This window comes from Mirounga leonina, unplaced genomic scaffold, assembly GCF_011800145.1.
Source record: "Mirounga leonina isolate KUSES-001 unplaced genomic scaffold, KU_Mleo_1.0 Mir_115, whole genome shotgun sequence".
Lineage (NCBI taxonomy): Eukaryota > Metazoa > Chordata > Mammalia > Carnivora > Phocidae > Mirounga > Mirounga leonina.
In genome coordinates this window covers 95,218,966-95,243,059 of record NW_023270268.1, presented here as the reverse complement: position 1 = coordinate 95,243,059, position 24,094 = coordinate 95,218,966, and the positions used below count along the sequence as shown (strand labels likewise).

Here is a 24,094-nt window from a genome sequence, read left to right as displayed (position 1 = left end):
AATACCAGGATCCTCTTTTTTTCCAGACCTCCTCCCTATAACTCACTGTGTAGACTATTGGCCCTACTTTACAAAATGAGCATAAGATCAGGTGTCTAATGTGAATTCCTGGGAAATTTCTGATTGTTAAGGCAGCATGAGGTTATCCCCCCAAAAAAGCATATTTAAAAAAGAATCTTATGTGGATAAATACAGTACCATCTGTTCACTAGTGTGTCCACGGTGCCTAGCATAGGTACTCAGTATTTTTAGATGAATAAATGAATGGTGGTGTTGGCATGATGCTTTATGGATTATCTGTCACAAGAAAGCCTAAGCTATTCCAGGTTACTAATGCAATAAAATCAGGCTTGGGTTTGGGTGGGAAGGAAGAGGACCTTAGTTCAAATACAAGCTGGGCTGCTGACTCACCCACACACACTATAAATTTAGGCAAGTCACTTAACTTCTCGGGGCCATTTTTAGAAACTGAAAGAGTTGTGCTGAATTTGCTGAGTGACCTCTGGTTTCTCTGGGCTCAAATGACCTTTGTCTTGGGTTATTCTTCTATTTCCAATTGGAAAAAGTCTCTGTGGCCTGACACGTTAGGGTTACCCTGCAGCCACTCTTGGGAAATGTCCTCTTTCTTGGTCCTCTCTCAAGAACATACACTCTTAGTCCAGTTATCTCTAATACTGTGAAAGGAATTTTATCAGAAAATAACCTGTAGTTTAAGTCATATTAATAGAATCAATTACAGGTACAAAAGAAAGACATGCACACTCACAATCTAGCACTGTCTAGCTTAAGACCTAGTTTTTATTTAGCATATTTTTGTCTTTGGATGTTTTTATTCAATCACTTAAATCTGGCCTTATCTTAGGCTGGTTTCTTCCCTCTCCTCCCTCTCCTCCCTTCCTCCCTTCCCTTTCTTCTCTTCTCCTCTTCTCTCTTCCCCTACCTTCCATCTCTGTCTCAGTCTCTTACCCTCTGACTATCTGAAACATTTATGAGTTCTTTTTTTCAACCAATCTCTAAAATCCAGTTTCTCTAAATTTCTAATGATGTTAAGTGATCCAGCAGTTTCTCCAGAATGAGCTGCAAGCCCATGGCATACTTTCAGCACCTCTTTGGTTCTATCTGCCTATTTTGGTGCCTAGCTCTTACAAGATTGCCTTCACCTCTCCCCTAACTTTGGTCTTCCCTGATTCTCTCCCTTCCTACCTACCCCTTCTTCTCTTGTGTTCCTTATACTCTTGGATTGTTCAGATGAGGCTGGTCCCACAATCTTGGCACCCAAGCCTAGTCTGAGCCCTTCTAAATAGATATTTTAGCGTAGATGCTATGTACAAATCTCAAGCCCTGATCGTTTGGAAAGTTAAAGTGGCAGATAATCTGAAGAAGTAAAAGAGAGAGAGAGAGAGAAGGAGAAAGAGAGAGAGGGTAGGAGAGAAAGGGAGATGAGTGGGTTGGGGGGAAGAATCAAGAGGAGCTCTTGCTGTGTCCATGTAAAGTTTCTTTCGTTATAGCAGGCAGAGTCTCAGCTTCCTTCTTTTTATGTTTCCAGCTTTTTAAAAGTTTCATCCACTTTGCTTTGTGTTCTTAAAGAGAAAAAGGGAGTGTAAAATTGTAGCTTTTTTTTCTGCACACCTGCCCACTCTGAAATAATTGGTTTGTCTACTTTCACAAGGAACAGTATTTGTATTAAAGAGCCACTTGGCATCAATGCCCAAGTGCAGATGTCCTATCATATATGACTGTGCCTCATTCAGAAAACTCAAGATAGAGTAAAATAAATTAACAACATCTTGGCTCTGTGCTCCATTCACAACTGTTAATTTAACAGGGTTATGCTTCCATCTCTGAGCGGAGAGTTCCTGGCAGGGACAGCTGCTCCCATGCCCCAGATTGCGCTGTGTGCATCCCAGTAGGAGTTATCAAAAGCAGCAGGATGGAGGAAGGTGGTGGTACATCAGAGAACTGAACAGTGTCGCAGCATGGCACTGGGAGGAGGAAGAGGAATGGGCCTCTCCAAAATGCTTTTCATCCACTCCTTCATTCTTTGTATGAATACATGCACATTTAACTGAGGAAAAAGAAAAACTTGTCTTAAATTTTACCGGAAAATTGTCAATCCTGCTTTTACTCTCAAATGTGGCTAATTTTCCAAAATATATGTATACCCACTAGCATGTTGATGAATCTACATAGCAACAGGCCTATCTGCCTGTCCAAAGAATGTCAAACAGACCCACATCATGATTCACAGGATCTGGGTCACTGGGGCAGAGCTGGTATGACAGATAGAAAATACACCCTTGTGTTAGGCCTGCTGTGGCTTACCTCCTAAACTGGAGTAAAGGCCAAGATCAGGCCAAAGTCAAGATTGGGGCCAAACACAGCACTTGGTACATGATAAGCACTCTTCTATTATTAGTCTTTTGAAGGAAATTTGCTGTATTGTTCACTACTGTATTTCCCCATTGCCTAGAACAGTGCTCCCAAAAGTGAACAAAAGTTAGATGTTCCAAAGTTAAAGGAAGAAGTGAATGGAGACTATAAGTAACCACATTAGGGCACCATGGTGAGCGGTGAGCAGTGGAGCTATATAGAATTTTGTGTACTTCCTTATACATTTCTTTCCATGACTATACCTTTTCTGCCTATCTTCTGATTTAATTTCCTTATTAAAAAAAGTTATTTGCAGCATGTTATTCCATAAATGTTACAGCCAAATGGTAAAAAAAAAAAAAAAAAAATTGTGTTCTAGTCTCCTGCCTTCAGTACCAAGATGACTCCATTAATGATAATATAAAACTAATTTTAGGTTTAAATTGCTTTGGGAGTAAGAAATTGTGATTTAGTAAATATATACTACTCTTTCAAAAGTGGAAGCAGTGTTTTCCATTCTTTTGTTTTTTTAACTCAAAATAATGGCCATTTTCTTTTTTTTTAAAGATTTTATTTATTTATTTGAGAGAGAGAATGAGAGAGAGCACATGAGAGGGGGGAGGGTCAGAGGGAGAAGCAGACCCCCTGCCGAGCAGGGAGCCTGATGCGGGACTCGATCCAGGGACTCCAGGATCATGACCTGAGCCGAAGGCAGTCGCTTAACCAACTGAGCCACCCAGGCGCCCAATAATGGCCATTTTCTGCATTCAAATTTTGAAGGTTTCTATGTTGATTACTGATGTTAGACCGCCTACAGGTGAAAGTAGGCATCATTTTGTGACCAGCATTCTGAGTTTTCACAACCCAAACAAATCCCTCCAAGCCCTGAAAGTCATTTGCGTTTTGCACCAAACCCTGATGGATCTGTCGTCTAAACCTTTATTTATCATACTCTTGGCCTCCATCTATTGGTTTCCTGACCAGATTTGAAACCCTGGGGAAACGAATAGACTTTTCCATAATAATTTCTAAGCCGTCACATATTTCAGAGTTCTCTTTCAGGAACTCTGAAAAACAGTATCTTTTGGAGCTCTTTGATTCAAAACCTAGGATGAATGTAATTTGAATTATCAAGGTACATCCAAAAAAAAGTCTGGTTTAAGTTTAGTAATGGAGAGACATTGAGCTGGGGAAAGAAACACGTATAAAATAATGCCAGTGATTCTGGAAGTCCAAAAGGACATTAGTTTTGCCATAAGATAATGTGTGCGCCACTTAATTCCCCGTCAAGGAGAGAGGAAAGGCTTGATTTGAATCCAGGGTATTGTTGATTTCTCAACTTCAAATCTGGAGCCTGACACAAAAGAAATCATTTAACGAATATTTGTTGAATGCTGTGATCTGAAGGAAAAGAACATCACTTCACCTCTTCTGTTTTTGTTTCTTTTTTTTAACCCCCCTTTCCTCCACAAAGGTTGAAAAAAATGATGAGGACCAAAAGATCGAGCAAGATGGCATCAAACCAGAAGATAAAGCTCATAAGGCCGCGACCAAAATTCAGGCTAGCTTCCGTGGACACATAACAAGGAAAAAGCTCAAAGGGGAGAAGAAGGGTGACGCCCAAGCTGCTGAGGCGGAAGCGAATGAGAAGGATGAAGCCCGTGCTGCCGATGGCGTGGAGAAGAAGGAGGGAGAAGGTCCCACTCCCACTGGCGCGGCCCCGGCCTCGGGCCCCAAGCCTGAGGAAACCGGCCAGGCAGGCGAAGCTCCTTCCGAGGAGAAGAAGGGGGAGGGCGCCCCTGATGCCGCCACCGAGCAGGCAGCCCCCCAGGCTCCTGCCCCCTCGGAGGAGAAGGCTGGCTCTGCTGAGACGGAAAGTGCTACCCAAGCTTCCACTGACAACTCGCCGTCCTCCAAGGCCGAAGACGCCCCAGCCAAGGAGGACCCTCAACAAGCCGATGTGCCTGCTGCCGTCACCGCTGCTGCCGCCGCCGCCACCGCCCCTGCTGCAGAGGATGCTGCTGCCCAGGCAACAGCCCAGCCTCCCACGGATGCTGGGGAGAGCAGCCAAGCCGAGGAGAAGATAGGTGAGCCGCCGCGAGGGTCCCGGCCGCGGGTGGGTGGGCCACCGGGGCCGACGCGGGAGACGGGAAAAGTCTAGACGGCTTTTCAAGGAAATCCGGGAGCTGCGCTTAGTTCCCCCAAGTGGCGGGGCAGAGGGCTGACTCTGGCCGCTTACATTCCCCAGTATCTCCAAGCCTGAGAGAGAACTCGCGCAGGTCTGTGTAGCAGTCAGTACTGGAGAGGTCTGGCAATCGTCTCGTTAATTGAATTTGCAGGGATAGCAAAACTAGGTAATCCCGGTTTAAAAAAAAAAAAATTAAGTGTGCTGGTTACACTTAGTTTACTAAGTAATCTCGGAGGCTGCATATATTTTATAGAAGGGAATTAGCTAATATGATTATTTGGCTCTAGGAAGTGCGTGGTTGTAAGTACAGCCAACTCCCTATTGATCTAGATGATCTGTTTGTGAATTGCTGGCAGCAAAAACATAATCTCAGACCACCTTTGCCTATCCCTCAGTATGTTTCTGGGCATTCTCCCCACCACCAATTGGTGAGTAGTGTGCGTATGTGTGTGTATGCTCAGAGAATGTTAATTGTACCATTGAATCAGGGTCAAACCAATTAGGAAAATAAGTCTGTTGATGTTGCCAAAAACAAAAGAAAAACCCCAAATACAGAACATGCTGTGAAGTCAAACATAAATTATCATTTTACTATTGAAGATACTACTTTCTACCATATGCACAAATAATTGAGGGTTGACTATGATTACAAAAAGGAACTGGGTTCTCTTCAGTTTGGAGCTTAACTTGAAAGCTGGAGTATTTTCACTATTAGGGCCCAAATAGCCTGTGCAGAATTGGAATAGAGCATTCCCAGAGCAAGATCAATCTATCAGAATGTCACCTCTGGAGACTAGACCCATCCCTCACCCTAACCATCCATAGTGGTGAAGGAGGCCGACAGTCTCCAAGACTTTTCTCTAGCCTAATATGACCCATGAATACCTTTCAGCCTCAAAGACTTTAAAGTTGCTTCTGTGCCTGTTTAAAAGTTTGGGTTTACTCCTTTCAAACTTGGTGAATTTAACCCATGATGTGTCCAAGGACCCACACTTGGACTGGACCACATTGTGCCCTTGAGAAAGGACCTACTACATGGAAAATGTTTGGCATCTGACCATTATATTGAGAAAGTAATCATTGGACATTTGCCTTGATATTCATGTTAGATACTAAATTAGATATTACAATTGGCAGATGATTATTTTAGGTATTTTCAAGCCTACTTCTTTCATCTTACCCCCAAAATACTGTAAGAAGCCAGACTATATTAATTGTTATTGTTATTAACATTCTCTAGCTCCAGACAAATCACACACCTCTTTCTCCCAGTGACTCATTCTAAATCTTTATTCTAACTACATACCTGCCCCAGGGGCTGGACCTTGTGGTTAAGAAGATGGGAATATTTCCCTAGAAAAGGTAAGGCATGTGATAAATAACGGGGAGTTGGTTTTAATTTTCTCAGCAAAACCAACCTTGTTAACTACTTTTTTGTTGTTGTTTTGTTTTGTTTTTTTTTTAAGTTTTTATTTTAATTCCAGTTAGTTAACATACAGTGTTATATTAGTTTCAGGTATACAATATAGGGATTCAATAGATCCATACATCACCTGGTGCTCATCACAACAAATGTGCTCCTTAATCCCCATCACCTTTTTCACCCATCCCTCCACCCACCTCCCCTCTGGTAACCATCAGTTTGTTCTCTATAATTAAAAGAGTTAACTGCTTCTCTTTAGGCTTAAGGTTATAATCTCAGATATGATGGCTGGAAATCATATCCTCATAAATTTAGAAATTGATCATGATTTTAAAAACAAAATATTTGAATGGCTGAAGTCATATTTTTTAATTGAAATTTCTCAAGTTGTGAGAATAAACAAGGACATTTTGATTTTAGGTACGTGCTCATGATTTGGATTAATAGAAAGAAGGAAAGCTTGAATCAATGAGAAGCCTAAAATATATTTTTAAGGAAATTCAGTTTTGTTATTTTGCAAAGTATGGCAATTCCAAATGAATTAATAAAGTACTTTATGTAGTACATGCTCAATAAATGTCAAGTGATGAATGAATGAATGAAATTGACTAGATTTAATTTATAATGATTTGTTCACTCATTCTTATTCCTCTGCAACCTTGCTTACTCCATTCACTTATTTGATTAAACATGTGTTTGGTTTTTGTAGGCAAATAGAGATTGTGCTCTGTCCTAAGTTTTACAGATTCCAACTGAAAAATGTCTCAATTAGTCTAATTTTTAATATGTACATCGAAAGGTAATTGAAAGTGTAGGTGAAGTTCCACTTGAAGGTAATCACAAAGGACAATTTATTTTACATTGTTTCTGAGTCTGGGGTGGGTAATGTCTTCTTGGTTAGATTCTGAAATGCTGCCGGTAGCTTCTTTCTGGACTGATGTGTCTATTAGCCTTGCCTGCTGTATGTGACAAGCACAAATTATCCAGATGTGGTGAGTCTCAGGAATCACAGAAACTAGAGGTGGCAGGGAGATCTATCACAGCATAGCAGACCCAAATTCCCAGGAGCCCTGCACCACATTTTCTTCTATATCCCATTGGATTTCATTCTAATCCAAGTTAAAATAACAGTATTTCCAATTGAGCTCCACTGTCTGGAAATGGATGGCTACCCTGCGTTGCTGTAGGATTCTATGGCTGCCTGGATGGGTACAGAGAGATAAGCAGAGAACGTGGAGCAGGGTTTGGGGCAGAACAAGTCACTAGAGAGAATTCAGGACAATAATTTCTGTCAGCGGGAGGGTAAAAAAAAATTTGGACCAAATCTGATCACTGCTTTAATACAAATGGCAATGCTTTATAAATTATAAATATGTCATCTTACTTCCTTTACCATTTGTGGGTTTATTACACATAGATGCCATTTACATTAACCTCTGGAGTTGGTTAGTTCTTTTTCTTTCCTTTTGTTTTTTAAAATCCTCCAAGTATATCTCCCTCACTCTCTGCTCTGCCACTCTCCCTGCCTATCTCTTAATATGCCTATGACCAAAAGATTTCAGTGCATTTCTGATGATGATTCCTTATAGGAGGAGGAGTATTTAGGCATATCTAGGACACTGCTCCCCGTTGGCCATGAGGAGAGAACGTTCAAGCCAACTTCAGTGATAGTGTCCTTTGTGTCTCTTGCTAAACAGTGTCACTCTCCTCATTGGGTTTTCCAGTGAAGGAATTCTGCTGTGTCTCTTCTCCATGATATTATATTGACTTTCCCCAACAGAGGACTCCAAAATTTCTGCTGTGGCCATATTCAGTGAGGTAGTACTACCAAAGTAATACATCCAGGTGGCTAGAAATCAGAGAGGTCGAAGAGGTGGTTCCACGGGGTACTTGACTGATGCTAGTGGCGGGTATAACTCTGTATTACCCTAGGCTTTCTTTATGTTGAACTTGGCTGCATTTTAATTTCATGGTCTCATTACTTCTTTCTAACTGGAGTCACCAGTAATGATTTTCAAAACAAGAGAGTTTTTTTTCCTTCACATTTTTATTTAAATTCTAGTTAGTTAACATACAGTGTAATATTGGTTTCAGGAGTAGAATTTAGTGATTCATTACTTACATACAACACCCAGTGCTCATCACAACAAGTGCCCTCCTTAATACCCATCACCCATTTAGCCCATCCCCCACCTACCTCCCTCCATCAACCCTCAGTTTATTCTCTATTGTTAAGAGTCTCTTATGGTTTATTCCCCCCCCACCACCTTTTTTCCCTTCCCCATATGTTCATCTGTTTTATTTCTTAAATTCCACATATGAATGAAATCATATGGTATTTGTCTTTCTCTGACTGACTTATTTCACTTAGCATAATACCCTCTAATTCCATCCATGTCATTGCAAATGGCAAGATTTCATTCCTCTTGATGGGTGAGTAATATTCCATTGCATATACATAACCACCTCTTCTTTATCCATTTGTCCGTCAGTGGACATCTGGGCTCTTTCCATAGTTTGGCTATTGTTGATAATGCTGCTATAAACCTCGGGGTGCATGTACTCCTTTGAATCTGTATTTTTGTATCCTTTGGGTAAAAACCTAGTAGTGCAATTGCTGGATCATAGGGTAGTTCTATTTTTAACTTTTTGAGGAACCTCCATACTGTTTTCCAGAGTGGCTGCACCAGCTTGCATTCCCACCAACAGTGTAAGAGGGTTCCCCTTTCTCTGCATGCTCACTAACATCTGTTGTTTCCTGTGTTAATTTTAGCCATTCTAACAGGTGTAAGGTTGTATATCATGGTTTCGATTTGTATTTCCCTGATGATGAGTGATGTTGAGCATCTTTTCATGTGCTGAAACGGGAGTTTGTCATTGTCATACCTCTTTTCCTTTTCCTTCTTCTGCTTCCTTCCTCCTTCCCTCTCTGCCTTCCTTCTTCCTTTTTTTTGTGTGTGTGTGTTCCATTTATATTAACTTTCTACTGTGCTAGGCATTAAGATCACAAAGATGAGTAAGATATGGCCACTGATCTTAAGGAGTCCCGATCCAGTAGTGGGTGTGGGGTGAAATTCAGGGAGTGGTGTTGAAAACAATCATAGTAATAATCTCAACTAAATTAAACTCTGCAAGAAGGTATGGACTACTTCTGTATGCCAAGGCACCATGGGACAAAATATGAATGAGACAGTGCTTCATGCAATTTGAAGCATGCTAAAAAAAAGTTTTTATATAATGTGTGTCTCTATTGCCAAATTGTTAGCCAAAAGAATGGATGCAAAATTAATAGTTTCTGGAATCATAATTAAGTGTCCAGCCCATGTTTCTGGATTTGGGGCAATTCTTTCTGTTCCTCTAAACAAAGTTTTCCTAAGTCCCAGGGTAACCATCCATAACATTTTTAGCTCTCCAGAGGACAGATCCTCTTCCACCAAACTCTGGGTTAGTTGTGAGATTTCCCAAGGATATTTACACTTATTTGGCAGGGTGCCTCATAAGCAGTCTTGATTTGAAATGTGGTTTCAACCACTTCCCAAATTTATACACAGCTCATAAAGAGTGAAAATTTGGGTTGTACAAGTCCATAAATGTTGTCTATAAAACATGGGCACCCCATCAGATACTCAGTGGCATGCTGCTTAAAACTGTTGATTATTAAGTTTTTATGGAGCGTTTTTATATTGCTAGAGTAATCATTTTTATTGGCTTTTCTTGACAACAATCCAGTGGCACTTGAAAATATTTTACTTTCTGCTTTTACGTTCTGAGAATAGGGGCAAAGTAAATGCATATTCTGCCCACAGACACAGTCAGTGATGAACCAGGGGTCAAACTGATAGGACTCTAAATTCTCACCTTAATTTTAGCCTTGCAGTTCTTTACATCTCTTTTAAGGTGCTGTTTTATCTCAATTCCTGCATTTTCTCTTTTTCTTAGCAGTTGTGACATTTTCTGATTATTGTCATACAATACCAACCAGGATTTTCTGGGCTGTTCTGTGTCCTGTGTGCCCAGTAAGATAATGCAAAGAAAAGAACACTGGACTAGAATAAGGAGACTAGGGTTCTATCTCAGTATTTCTGCTAACCAGCTGTGAGATTTTAGGCAAGTCATTGCTTCTCTCTAGGTTCCAGTTTTAAGAGGAGGGGCTAGGAGAGTTGGCTTTTAAAGTTTTTTCAAGGTTTAAAATGCATAGTTTTTATAATGGCTAGCACTTAAGGAGCATTTGACAAGTGTCTGACCCTTTGCTGACTGCTATATGGGGATTACCCCATTTAGTCATCAAAAGCACTCTGTGGTATAAGTACTTTGACAGACGAGGAGTCTGAGGTTCAGAGAGATTGCAGCACCTAGTCATTGTTAACAGCTAGCAAGTAACTGAACCAGGTGCTGAGCCTTACGTTGAACCCTGACACCACTATGAGTACTATTCCAAAAGAAACAAAGACAAGGGGGAGATCTAAGAACCCCAACATTGTGTCTTAATCTAAGAACATCCCTCTCGGCTCTTCCAGGAATCATAAGTGATCACTTTGACAGATGAGTAATTAGTAATTATCCTTACTCTTGGCCATAATTCCCTCATAGCTCCATCACCCCAAAATTATTGGGAATATTAAGCTAGTTCTGAGTTTTGGGTTCCTAGTTTGAAAATCCTTAAGCACTGTCTTATTAAGTCTAAGAGAGTTATAACGATCAGTTGAAATTGGTTGTCCTTAACAGAAGTACTACTGATTCCATCGAATATGCTGGGAGAGCTGAACATTAGAAAGTGAAACTTTCAGATCTCAGTCAGATGAAGGTAATTTCATGTGTTCTAGGTGATGTCTACCCTGAATTTGGCTTATCAGAATTAGCATCTTTTAAAATTCTTGTTTATATCTTTTTCCTCCCTTTTGGCAAGTACATTTCTAAAGGACCCCGATACATTTATATTTGTAACTAAAATAATATAAAGATTAATTAATAGAGAGGGCAGGTTGGAGAGCAATCACTCTCTCTTCAGTTTAAAAAATGGAAGCTGACAAAAGATCAGAAGAGATGTTTTAGAACCAAGAAACTCATATTTTGAAGCCTTTCATCGATTCTTTCATAGCTCATATTAAATAATTGCTGTTCCCTCATAAAGAAGCTAATAATCAGAAAGGCACGTAAGTAACTCTACTAATTTTAAAGTGTAGAATTATATTTGGAACTGAAAATGAAAGAGTTTTTCTTAAAATACAGAATACTTCCAGATGCTAATGTATATTCATCAAATATATGTTCTCGTTTTCTCTACACACATACACATGCACACAGCATCCCAGAAGGATTAAAAGGAGGAGGAGGAGGAGACAGAACTAAGAGCAGCAAGGGTTATACAGTCCATTTGGCTAAACATGGAGAGAGAGCAGAGCACTCAATTTAATGGACTAGAAAGCACTGAGTGGTCATTACTCTTATTTTCTTCTCACAATCATAGCTTCATTAAATAAAGAATGGAAAGCTTTCTATAACCAGACATAGAAGGAGGGGAAGAAGGAAATCAATGTTGCTGCTTCGAGCTACAGAACCTGAGCCCTTGAAGATCTCCCAAGATGATATGGTTTACAGCACGCATAAAGAGGAGGGAGGGTTTTGAGCGGATATGTAAGATTTGCCAACTCTCTTAGTCATGTGTGAATTTTGTGTCATAAGGAAATGACTGAATCAGGTGCTGAACCTCAGACCAATTCCTATAATCAAGAAAATTTGAACCTCTGCCTTCTTCAAAACAGCTTTTGCCAATTATTGATCTCACAGCAATCTCTTTTAGAAAGCTTGGCTCTCTAAGCAAATAATTTATTTCTGGGCTTATTTAAAAGAATTGCCCATAAATTGTTTTCATGAAGATGATGAATAGAATCCATATTTTTAATGGATCCACTATCTTATAGGCACTATTTGGTTCAAGTGCTCTGTGTTTTCAGCATAAATAGACTAAACCTACGTCTAAAGTCAAGAGATTTGGGTTCTTGTTCAGGTCCTGCTGTGATTCCAGGCCAGCCCTTTTACCCTCTGAGCTTGGTTCCAACACCTGCAAAGTAAGTGTATTCGACTAGGTCTGCTCTGCCTTCTAGTTCCAAAAGGCAATATGCAATGATAGACTGAAGAGAAATCTTTCAAGTGTGGCTGCATGGCCTCTTATTCAACCTTCCTTGCTTTCCTGCAGTCCCTTATTTTCTAAACTATTAAAAAGTGGGTTTAGGGGACAGGGCAGATAATAAACAAGTCTAAATAGAGGGGCAAAGAATCCAGGAAGAGTCAGCTTTAAGAAAGTTTATGGTTACACTGGAGGCCCAGGAGACTGCAAAACAAAACAAAAAACAAAACAAAACAAAACAAAAACAACTCAATGAAATTTTCTAACCCACCTTATACTTGAGATTGAAAATGAGGAGTTGACAATGATGTTTTCTGGTATGGTTAGACTCTTGCTTATGTCTCTCCCCACCCTGTCTCTGAGATGGAAAACTATAGCTATAATTTGCTTTCAGTAGTTTCACTTTCATCTTGGACTTAATTCACTTTTTATTTTTTACCCGTCTTATTTGTTAAAATAATTAAAGCAACTCCAAGAGTACATGGAGCCTTGGATTCCTGTGTAGAGAAATGGCTGCATCTGACAGACAATTGTGGTTGATAAGCATTTTAAAAATTTTGTCAATGGAGTGTCACTAAAACATAAGGTTATGTGGATAGGCCCAATCCTGTGTCCCTCCAATTCTTCTATTCATTCTACCGTCATAGAAATTGGATCTTAGGCCGTGAGTGAAATTAGCTGACAGGTCTAAGTGGTTGGACTTAGGCTACCGAACATTCCAAGAAGAGACGGTTCAGGTGAGGCACAGGTTGGTTGTGAGGACTTAGCAATTCTCACGCATATTTTCAACCTTCAAATCACAAATTAGGGGAATGTAGAAGACAAAATATTTCAGTTTGATCATCTCATAGTATTCTGTTTGGAATAGAATACCATTCTTAAGGTATCTTCAAGGGAAAAAAAGTACCCTAAGAAGGCTAGGTGCTTTTTCTTATAAATCATGTTTAGTATTAATGTTCTTTCCTGGAGGCATAGATATAGTCAAGTAAGTTCCGAGCCTAGCGTTTTGTTTTTACTTTTTTCCAGTAGTAGTTGGTAGAAACTTTTGGATTTTGTAATACAAACCAGAAACCATTCCCCTAAAATAGTCCCTTCTTGCTGGTGCATGGTGAATGTGTGTATTTCTCAGATAGAGATGAACATTTTTGTAGCCTTGCAAGAATCTTCTCTTTGGGGTATGAAAAGGTGAAAAATATAATTGAGATATGTTTAAGCATTTCTGTGTATGGGCATGTATCTACGCCTGTAGCATACTCTTCTGCCCACTCACCAGCACATATGTACACACACACACACACACACACACACATCTGACATGTGGGAAGGGCCTGCCCATGTGAGTTCAGGCTATCAGAGAAAATCTGGAAGAACAATGAACTACATGTTTTTCCACTCTTAAGGCCGTCAAGAAGCCAGGAGTAGGGGGAGGGGGCGGATGCCTCTGGGAACACCTGTGTGTCCTCTCAGAGGATCTGTGTGGAGGGTGCCCCTGCTTCCTCTGCTGGATGTGTCACTGGAATGTGTCTGTGAGTGTACGGTGAGATGGGAGGGGGGCTGGGAGTCAGGACTGAGGCTGTCTATGATGAAATCCATCGGGTGTGAAAATGAGACTTCTGTGTAGGCTAAATAGGGGGAAAGAGTCCAGGCAGACTTCTTGGTGTAGAGGTTACCTCTGCTGAGTCTTGAAGGACAAGATGTATCTACTAAAAAAGGGGTATCTTTTGTTAAAAAAAAAAACAAAAAACCTCGAGAAACTACCTTTCATTTGAACTAACACAAAAATACAAATAACTTAATTCAAGTCATAATTCAGCAGCAGCTATTGAAGATTAATCCATAGGGGAAAAAATAGCTCCATGACATGTTCTGTTTATTGTTGAGTCCCTGGCACCTGTAACAATGACTGGGAAATAGAAGGCAGCCAGTAAGTATTTGATGAATGAATTAAGAATGAGCGAACAATCGTATTATAATAGAGAAAGTCCTAAACTGACTTAGGAGTTTGGATTCTAACCTGAATGCTTGGGGCAGGCAAATTCCTTGCATTCTCTGGAAGTGAGTTTACCCTTTCGTGGAACAAAAATATCAGACAGAGGATCTCAGGATCACCACTGTTTCTAAAATAGCTCCACAGGGTGCCTGGGTCGCTCAGTCGGTTAAGCGTCTGCCTTCGGTTCAGGTCATGATCCCAGGGTCCTGGGATCGAGTCCCGCGTCGGGCTCCCTGCTCAGCGGGAAGCCTGCTTCTCCCTCTCCCACTCCCCCTGCTTGTGTTCCCTCTCTCACTATGTCTCTCTCTGTCAAATAAATAAATCTTTAAAATAAATAAATAAATAACTAAAATAGCTCCACAGTGCCCATCTATGACACATGCCAACCTCTATGCAGATGCTAAGTGCTTAACCAGAAAGCTGTGCTGCCATCAACTTTCTGCTATTTTGGAGGCTGAATACAGAGCTTGCTGGAAATTTTGCTGTTACTCAGAGGCATACGTCATCCCTGAGGTAGCTAGATTTCAAGCCATTCGGAGACCAAAGTGAGCATTTTGCATCATGTTCAGAAACATATTGAAAACTAGAGGAAACCAAAGCTGCTCCCTTCTGAAAGCAGGTGATTAATTTCATTCCAGCCCCATGAGTGACCTGTGTGAGGTTCGTGCCAGTGTGTGACAGGTACACCCGGGGAAGGAATGATCTGCCAGGTTCCTTGGCTCCTTTTCCTGCTCTGACATGTTTAAGTAATCTTCACAGGATGTTAAGAGTCTCCTGAACCTGCTGTGCCCCACTATAGGATGAATTAATATGTTCCCAAGCCCACAGTGTCAAGACAGAGACCAGAAAACAGGCTTTCCCACTCCTGTTGCCTAGTCTCCTTTCCCACAGTGGTGTAAACATAATTTGTGTACAGCTTGCGAGCCATTTAGGCACAGACCGTTAAGGAACGCTGGAGTGGAAGGTTGAATAAATTTCTTCCCGCATATAAACTCTAACCTGAAGCCACTCTCATGGATTCAATAAAAAGAAAGACAGACTCTGTGAAATGTCTCTAGTCCAGTGGAAAGGGCTGAGCAAACCCAGAGTTTAGCCATGCGTTTGCAGCATTTGCCCACCGGTCAGTTTCCTCTTTCTTGCCAGCTTTTAAAAAAGGAAAAGCAGAGGGTGAAAATGAAGCAAAACCTTGTCAGTCTCTGATTCGCTTTTTATCCATGTTTCTCACCCCAGCGGAAAGGTAGACCTGTAAGATGTAACACTGTTTTTGTGCTCCATTGAGTGTGGTCTGGATACAAGGTGGGTGCAATTGTCAAATTACTTATTGCTCTTGAACGTCTATAAGCCGAAACCCTTCTCTACTTTCCTAACATCCTGATAAAGCAGGCTTTTGCAAGAGTATCACACAATAAATGAATAGGTTTTCATGTTCCAATTAATGGGGGAACTCCGGCTGCATCGCATCAGAAGTCTCCACCGGAGGATTAGTTTGAAAGATGAGTTAGAAGGAGCATTTATCACATTTTCAGGTATTATAGAATAATGTTTCTCTTTCCCACTCTCTCCCTATCTTCATTGTAGTCATTGTCTGGCCATTTGCCCTGAGTTTCCTGATGATTACACGTGGATATGGTTACAGTGTAACAAACAAACAAGCAAACAAACCCAAAACATAAATCATTCGTGATTGATGGCTTTATCAGATATCTATAGTGATGTACTAGTAAGCTGGCTCTCCAAAACAAGACAAAACCCAAACCAAACCAAACAAAACCCCAAATTGAAAAAAACCCTGGTTTGTAGTATTTGCCAATTTCTGTGGCATAAATCCTCCCATCATAGCTGATTTCAGGCCACCAATGGGTTGTCACTGAACACACAGAAGGGAAGTGATGCTAACAACTTACTTTCAGTAGCCGATGTGAGCCAGCTCCATCATATCCCAAATGAATATATTCTAGAAGTTAATAAACTTAACTTTTGGTGACTAAAATACTGGACAGTAGTTATCAGCTCCCAAACAGTGATAAATATCTATCTATAACACTCACAAACTTACATATATATGCATAACGTATGCCTTGAGAACTAGTTTTAACCCTTGCAGTGATTTCTGTTATGCACTGTACACTCATCAAAGGTTAGGGAAAAGGGTGAAGTTCAGAATCGTACCTGCTCTACAACTAGGAAAATAGTTGCTACAGGAGGAATTGATACATTTATTGCCCTCAAAAGTGTGATCTCAGCTGCATCTTTTTAATTAGTTGAAAGGCTTTTTATCTTTTCAGAGGTGAATTCAGGGTTCAGATTGAATCACGACCATGCTGGCTTTTCTTACCTTTATTGTAGAGGAACGGTTGCCTCTTTCCTTTCCTCATATTAATTTTTAGGGAGCACGATGCTTTTAATCCTAGGCCGAGCATTGTGACACCGTGAGGCCACAGAACGTAGGATCAGATTAGTGAGTCATTATTGAGGACAGAAGTTTTAAAAAATTTTTAACGAGGGTACCACTTGTTCAAATGAGTTTCAAATGTATGTACATGAAACCCCCAAACCGAGCTGATCTGGTTGGGAATGGCAGGGGGAGATGAGGCCCAGGGCTCCTTTTACTCCGCTTCTATCCTTCCCTTCTAAATGAGAAATACATTAAGAAATCCCTCTCTTACTGGCTTTCGACACATGGCCAGCAAAATGGTCAATGTCAGGTCCAAACCTGTCGATCTCACTCACTGCAGCTGATCTTCACCACGAGTATGGTTACCTGGAGCCATGTTGATTTAGTAGTAGATTATGTGTATTATTTAGAAGGTCAACATAACACCCTCCCCCCTTATTATAGTCCAGTTGTTTAGACACAGGTAGAACTGGTCTGAGGAACCTCTCAGCATGGTGTTGGGTACATTAAACAGTGTTCTATTTTATTTTGATTCTAAACAGTATTGAAGTGATGCAAAATTTATTTTATAAATCACAAATCCAAGGAAAATTTATTTTCTAAAACCTTGTTTTAAAATCTGAAATCAGTGAATTTTGAACCGTGTTCCTTGGAGCCCTGAAATTCCATGGGGTAGCACCTCAGAAGTGGTTTCTGGAAACTGGGTTGTCTTGGAGAGCCAGGTTGGCAAAGATCCGGGTCCTCCACTATCCCATAATCCCTTTTTCCTCCACTAACTATTTCTGGCTCTTGGTAAAATTTTGACATTCTAACTAATAATAACTGAAAATTACTGTTCTAAACTTAAGGCCAATTTCAAAAGTCCTTGAATGTTGGCATGATTCAGACTCAACTGAGCATAATTCAGAACTCATCTTTTCATTCAGGCATCCACTCTGTATGTAGCCTGAATTGTTTATTTTACTAACAGATGAACTTCCCAGATATATTATAGGAATTGTTCAAATTCTAGTTGTTCAGATTCAAATAGGAGTTGTTCAAATTGTTGAAATCTATAAAAATTTGCTCATATTGCAAATTGTAAACAAATGGAGGTTAGGGAACTAACCCAGGATTACTAACCAACGCTAAATAAAATTACTGCATCTGTAGTTTCTGGGTCTTTGAGAAAAAGAAACCAATTAATAATGCAATAATACTTTTTAGTTCTACTCCAATTTTCAACATAATTATATAAACAAAACATCCTCTGTGATGTGATACCATTTAAAGAATTCCATCTATGTAGTTTCGAAATATCTACCAAAAGAAAAAAAGAAAGAAAAAGAAAAAAGATTTCTAGAAAGCTAAGCCCAAAATCTGTCTCAATAATTCCAAAAAAATCTGCCACTTTCTTTCTTCCACTCCTCAGCCATGGTGGATACCTCTGTCTAAAAGGATGCCTAAAAGGGAAACACCCATGGGCAATGGGGCCAGTTCTTATTTTACTCCAGAGATTAACATCCTAAATGTCACTTGAATGATTAAAATCACAGTGTGAAACAACCCAGCTGGGTAAAAGGAGTAGATCCAATCATGCCATGATAAACTTAGGCTTAGGGTTTGAGGGTCTTTGATTTCTTCTTACAATTTCTAATAGATTATCCTTTGTTTTTTTTTTTAAGATTTACTTATTTATTTTAGAGACGGGGGAGGGGCAGAGGGAGAGGGAGAGAATCTCACTCAGCACTGAGTGTGGAGCAAACGTGAGGCTCGATCCCACGACCCATAAGATCATGACCTGAGCTGAAACCAAGAGCCCGATGCTTAACCGACTGAGCCACCCAGGTATCCCAGTCTAACAGATTATTCTGAAGACCACTCATACAAAGCTGCAAATGTATACCTATCCATATAAATGCCCTATATAAAGCCTTCCAGTACTTACCTTTAGAATGAAATCTAAAGGATTACCATGGCCTATAAGGCCCTGTGTGCTCTGACTTCTGCTTACCTCTCTGATCTAATGTCTTTCTACTCTGTCCTTCACTCTTCTTTAGCCACACTACATTTTTAATGTCTCTAGAACACACTCTTGCACTTGCTTTCTCCTTTGATCTTCCCTAGCTGGTTCTTAGTGCTGAGGTCTCCATTTGCAGTCACTTGCTCAGAGAAGACTTCCCTGACCATTTGACCAGAACATTACCCTGGTCAACCCCATCAATTCTTACCACATTACCCAATTTGTTTTCTCCATATTACTTTCAGTGCCTAAAAGGACTATATTTATCTATCTAAAATGACTTATTTCAGGTGCCTGGGTGACTCAGTCAGCGAAGCATCTGCCTTTGGCTCAGGTCATGATCCCAGGGTTCTGGGATCAAGCCCCACATCAGGCTCCTTGCTCAGCAGGGAATCTGCTTCTCCTCTGCCCCTCCCCCCCACTCATGCGCGCTCTCTCTCTCTCTCTCTCTCTCTCACAAAAATAAATAAAATCTTTAAAATAAAATAAAATTACTCATTTCTCTATCTCTTGCTAGACTTCCCATTCCTCAAAGGCAGGGACTTGCATTTTTCAAACCTGTAGCCCCAGTCCTCAGGATGGAGCTTGGCGCATAGATAGCCCTTGATGGACATCACTGATGGACTAATAACATGAATTTCACCTATGGAGAGATTTCTCTTCATAAGCAGCTTGAGAAAAGGACAGAATTATTTCAGTTGTCAAATTTGAAGACCCACAATAAAAGTTAAGAGTTTTTAAGGCAAGAATCCAATTTTATTGCTTACAGCCCAACTTGTTTAGACTTTATAAATCAGGAACCTCCTTTCGATGACTTTCTGAGTATCAACCAGGCACCCAGACACTTTGCATCTGGATGTTTGGCTCAGAAGGAAAATTGGTTGAAGTATGAAAAGAAGCTGGGGCTCCTAGAAAAACCAGGTAGGTTGTGGGTGGGGACCCTTCAGTGAACAAAGAGGACAGAGGAAGTAAAAGGGAAGAAGAATAAGAGAGGCTAGAAAATAGGAGAGGAAAAAAGTAGTAGAAAAGTAGATGAGGACCAGAAATGAAAGTATCAGGGGGACCAGAAAGAATCAGAAAGGAAAGAGAGAAAGAAAAGGTAGAAAAAAGGAAGAGAGGAAAGCATGAAGCATGGGGGGCAGGACTGGGAGGGACAGAGAAGAGCAGAGGAAAGGCATGGAGCTAGGCACCAGGAGACTGTGTCCCTGCAGCTTTAGATAGAACATGCTCTCTGAAGTGGGCAGGACATATTTACCTTCCTCTCTGATAAAAGGATATGGTTTTGAAAGTATCTTCCATCTCTAGCACTCTCTCTTCTTGACCTCACAAATAGCAGGCCTGAAGACCTCCCTAGCAAATGGATTTTCTGTCTCTGAGCAGAGCTAAGTGGCAGATGGGGCTGCTCCCCAAGGAGACACACCCTGCCCCAGCCCCCAGGCTGGGCTCACTGTTGTTAGAGCCCTCTACAGCGTGAGTCCCCAGCCTCTGCCACCAAGAAACACTGTCTCTGCTTGCTTCCAGGCAGCAGAAGGAAAAAGGAGTTGAGCTTCATTACCCCACAAGTTTCACTGGGTGGCTCTTTTCATACAAACCCATTATGGATGCCAAGGCATGTTTGAGAAATATTTTTTTATGTAAAACGCCCCATAGGCAGACAGTACTGGGTCCTGGTTTCAGCTCCAGGTTTCTTACTGTGTGGCTTTCATGATTCTTTTAACCCCCAATCTCTTCATTCCTAAGATGGAGGTAATAACATAATGCTCAAACAGTTGTTGTGGGGATTCAGTAATATAACATATTTAGAGAACCTGGTACAGTATAGGTCCGCAGGGAACATCATTTTGCCTTCCCTGTCTTCTGATAACCTGAAATAAATAGTTCTCAATGCTCCCCTCTCCCCATATGGAGATCCCCTGGGTAGATCTTCGAATTGGAGGTGGTAGAAGCAAGGATTATCTGTCATCTGTCCATAGGTAAAATATTGAAAGAGATTCTTTCATCCAGTAAATAAAGAGAAACTTTTTTTTTTTGCAATCCAAAGTAAAGTATCTCAAAGAGTATATAAGTACTACAGAAGAAAAATGTATTGCTTAATGGATACTGCAACAGTAGGCAGAGAGTTGCAACAGCCCTGGATTTAGCCAACTTTCTTCCTTAGAGACTTGCAGTGCAAGGAGAAGATCACAGGTGTTAGAATTGGACCTATTTGTGTTTGGATGAAAGGCCTGGTCTCTAACCAGCTTTATGGCACTAGCTCAACATCAGTTTTATCATCTCTGAAATAATGTAATATCCTCATTGCTGAACTTGGTGGTTGTTAGCATTACATAGATCACATGTAAAGTGCCTACCATGGTATTTTATTGAACACATTGTAAGTGTCTAATGGAAAGTCACCATTGCTCCTGGTTCTTTTCTGCTAAAGCTATCAGGAAACTCTTTTTTTCCTGTGGCATTACACCTCTGATTTTATAAAGGAAATTAATGGGCAAATAGGACATGTTTTATGGCCAGCAAGAGAGACACATAATGATTTGCAGTCTCTTTTGGGAGTCGAGACTATTCTATTTGGCCTACCTTGTAGTTCAGCAAGATTACTGAGTCCTTACATTATCAGTGATGATTGAGCCTGTAAGTCAGCCAAGGCCACAGGTAGTGATGTTAGGATTAATTTAGGCTCCATGTAATTGGTCCCTCGGAAACTGTGATCTAGGGATTCAACAGAAACTGTTGGGGTCCCTTAAGGGAAATTGCTAATACACTCTTTCTAGGTAGATACCAGCTTATAAACTGTAACATCTTGGATTTCAGTCTTACATTCTTAGACCTAAAAGGAAACTTAACTATCGCCTAGATCTGTGGAATGGGTGGGCTTCGAGAGGGTCCTTTAATCCCCCGAAATCATTTGCAACATGTTATATTATGTGTGTATATGGATGACATTCTTGTGTCCTTGTCTTTCATCAGATACTCAGCTGGGACCATGACACAAAAAGATTAAGATCCATTGTACTCAAACAATCTTCAGGAGATGTATGTTTTAATGAAAGATGAAACATGCTCGGGGATTCAGGTTGCATGGTCTGCCCATGGTCACACAATGCTTATCAGAATAGAGGCAGGAAACCCAGATGTTCCAATGACTGAATTTTCCTATCATTCAATTGATTTTTATTTTTAATATGCATAATTTCCATACTGCATTAGGCACGATGGGGGGTATAGATGTATAAATGTGAATATCTGCTGTCAAGAAAGTTGCAATCTGGTTGAGAGAAAAAAGTAGGGGTCTTTAAAGAAAAAAGAAACCCAGGACCAGTAAAGAACAATATGTCTGCTTGCAAGCTGCAGCCTGTAATTGCAGAGAAGGAATTCAGTAGTCAGGATGGTGGGTAGTGTCCAAAGAAAAGAAATGAACATCACTATGGGGTATTGGTAGGAATACTGGCCCTAGTAGTTTGTGTCTATGCGGGGAAGGTGAATATGCTGGACTTGCTTATTAAAAAGCCTTAAAGTGTTCAAAGGACTTGACAGTGCAGATAAATAGAGGGTGCCTTATTATATTATTTTTCTCCAAGAAGGACTCTGATGTTTCTGCAAGATCTATACAAATAACAATCTACACTTTACTAATTCACTTCAAAGACTAATAATAGTTTCAGTTTATTCCTTAAAGCAGTTTAAATGAACAGTACTTAGACTGATCATTTCCGAAGGACTGAAAAATAAAAATTAATTTCAGGATGGCATTACAGTAGGACCCAGTCACAATAGGTTGTACCAACCCTACTGATTGCATCTGCTCTGTCACTTGCCTGGAGTCATTTCTTCCCAGAGAGTAATTCCTGATTTAGCATTCCACCCAAGCGCCACGTCTGGGAATGGAATTACGCTGGTGCCCTCTGCTGGGCAGAGATGGGAAGTTCAGCAGGAAACAATGGTGTCTTGGTCTCTGCAGTGTGGGGGCTGAGTCCCAGATTCTGAGCCACAGCAGCCTCCAGGCTGGATCCATTCAGTGCTCTTCACAACCATCCCAGTCAGGTATGCTCTGGCATCATGCCTGAATTCATTAACCAAAAGCAGTAATCAGATTTTTATTGTAAAGAGGTTGTCAGCTAATTTTTAAAAGTAGTCCAAGAAAACTGGCCCCTTTTACTTGACAGTTTGAGAGTTGGACTCTCCTTTCACTGAACACAATACCATGACTCATTGTGGGTGGTGGCCATCTTGCTACAGAACAATACCTCTTGAGAGGCCAGTGAGAAACTGAGGCCATGTTTTTTTATCCTGTTCAATTATTGTTTTTTTTTTTTTTTTTTCAATTTTAATGGTGGGTAAAGCACATTGATCTTCATCACTGATTTCTTGCCTCAAATAACCAGAATTAATACCAAGGTGTTAAATTAAATTTAGAGTGTCTACTCTGGTGTTCTTGTAGTACCCTGCTCAGCTGATTTTTTGCTAGGGGTGAAAACACATTCAGTTGTAATTAAGAAAGGGGTGGGGGAGTGATGAGAAGGAAAGCAGAAGAGAGGAGTTGTGAATTCTCCTGTGTGCACATTGGAAGCGAACTTCTGAAATAAAACGATGGGGGGAGTGGATGAAATGATCACTTCCAACACTCCACTTTTATTTTATTTTTTTTAAGACCAATAGCATGGACATGGAGGTCTGCCTCTGGTTTCCATAACAACCTGGCTTATTGAAAGACTGCAGGCTCCACAAATCCCCAATTATCAGCCTTGCAGGGCTTATTAATGGAGCTGAGGATCCCAGCGAGGCAGGCAGCTCATTGCTGGCACGTGCCTGGTGGGCTGGCGGGAGGGTGGAGGAGATGGGAAGGGGAGATGTGTGGCGAGACAGCAGCCATTTGTCCCCCTGTCACTTAGGGGAGTGCAGTCATTCAGGAGGCTGTGTGAGCCGCCCCCCGCCATGCCTTGAGTGGCTGTGGCCGCTATTGCAGGCAGCCCAGAAATCTGAGTGGAGACGGTTTTTTCCAGCCCCACCCTAAAAGCCATTCATCTGGAGTAAATCCATATGAAGATATCACATACCCTGTATGTTTATTGAGCTCCTATAATTAATTGAGGCTCCCTCACAAAGACAATGGCGACTCTATATTTCTAATATTAACTCAAGCCTTAATTAACATGTGAAGCCAATGCATATTTGCATCTAATGCATATTTGATAGCTCTGAATCGCTCAGTCTTTGGTCTGGTGCTCGCTTATTAGGTCCTCACCCTAGAACAAGTGCAGCAGCAACAATAGAAGTGCTGTCGGTAACAATACAGAGAACATTTACTTGCCTTGTACCAGGCTCTCTGCTATGATCCTTGATGAGCGGCATCATTGTCCCTTATAGGGAAGTAAGAGAACTTAAACAACTTATCTTAGGCCACGTGGCTAGCGAGTGTCAGTACACCGGGATCTCATTTCTGCTCCCTCTATATAATTACTTTTATTCTTCCCATTTTATTTAACTCGGGTGTCCTCAAGATAGAAAAGGAACAACGCATTTACAGTAAATTATATGTTCTCCAGTGTGATTGGGGAATGGAACATTCTGATAAATCAAATGTTTTGATTAAGAATTACCA

At 40.7% G+C, this 24,094-nt stretch overlaps 1 protein-coding gene across 1 annotated transcript in view; it reads left to right on the top strand.

Moving 5' to 3' along the window:
* GAP43 (growth associated protein 43) overlaps positions 1-24,094 on the top strand; it is a 100,688-nt gene that overhangs the window by 52,278 nt on the left and 24,316 nt on the right. Inside the window, exon 2 of the mRNA XM_035000117.1 lies at positions 3,845-4,457. Coding sequence (XP_034856008.1) covers positions 3,845-4,457 — 613 coding nt within the window. The remainder of the gene's footprint in view (positions 1-3,844; positions 4,458-24,094) is intronic.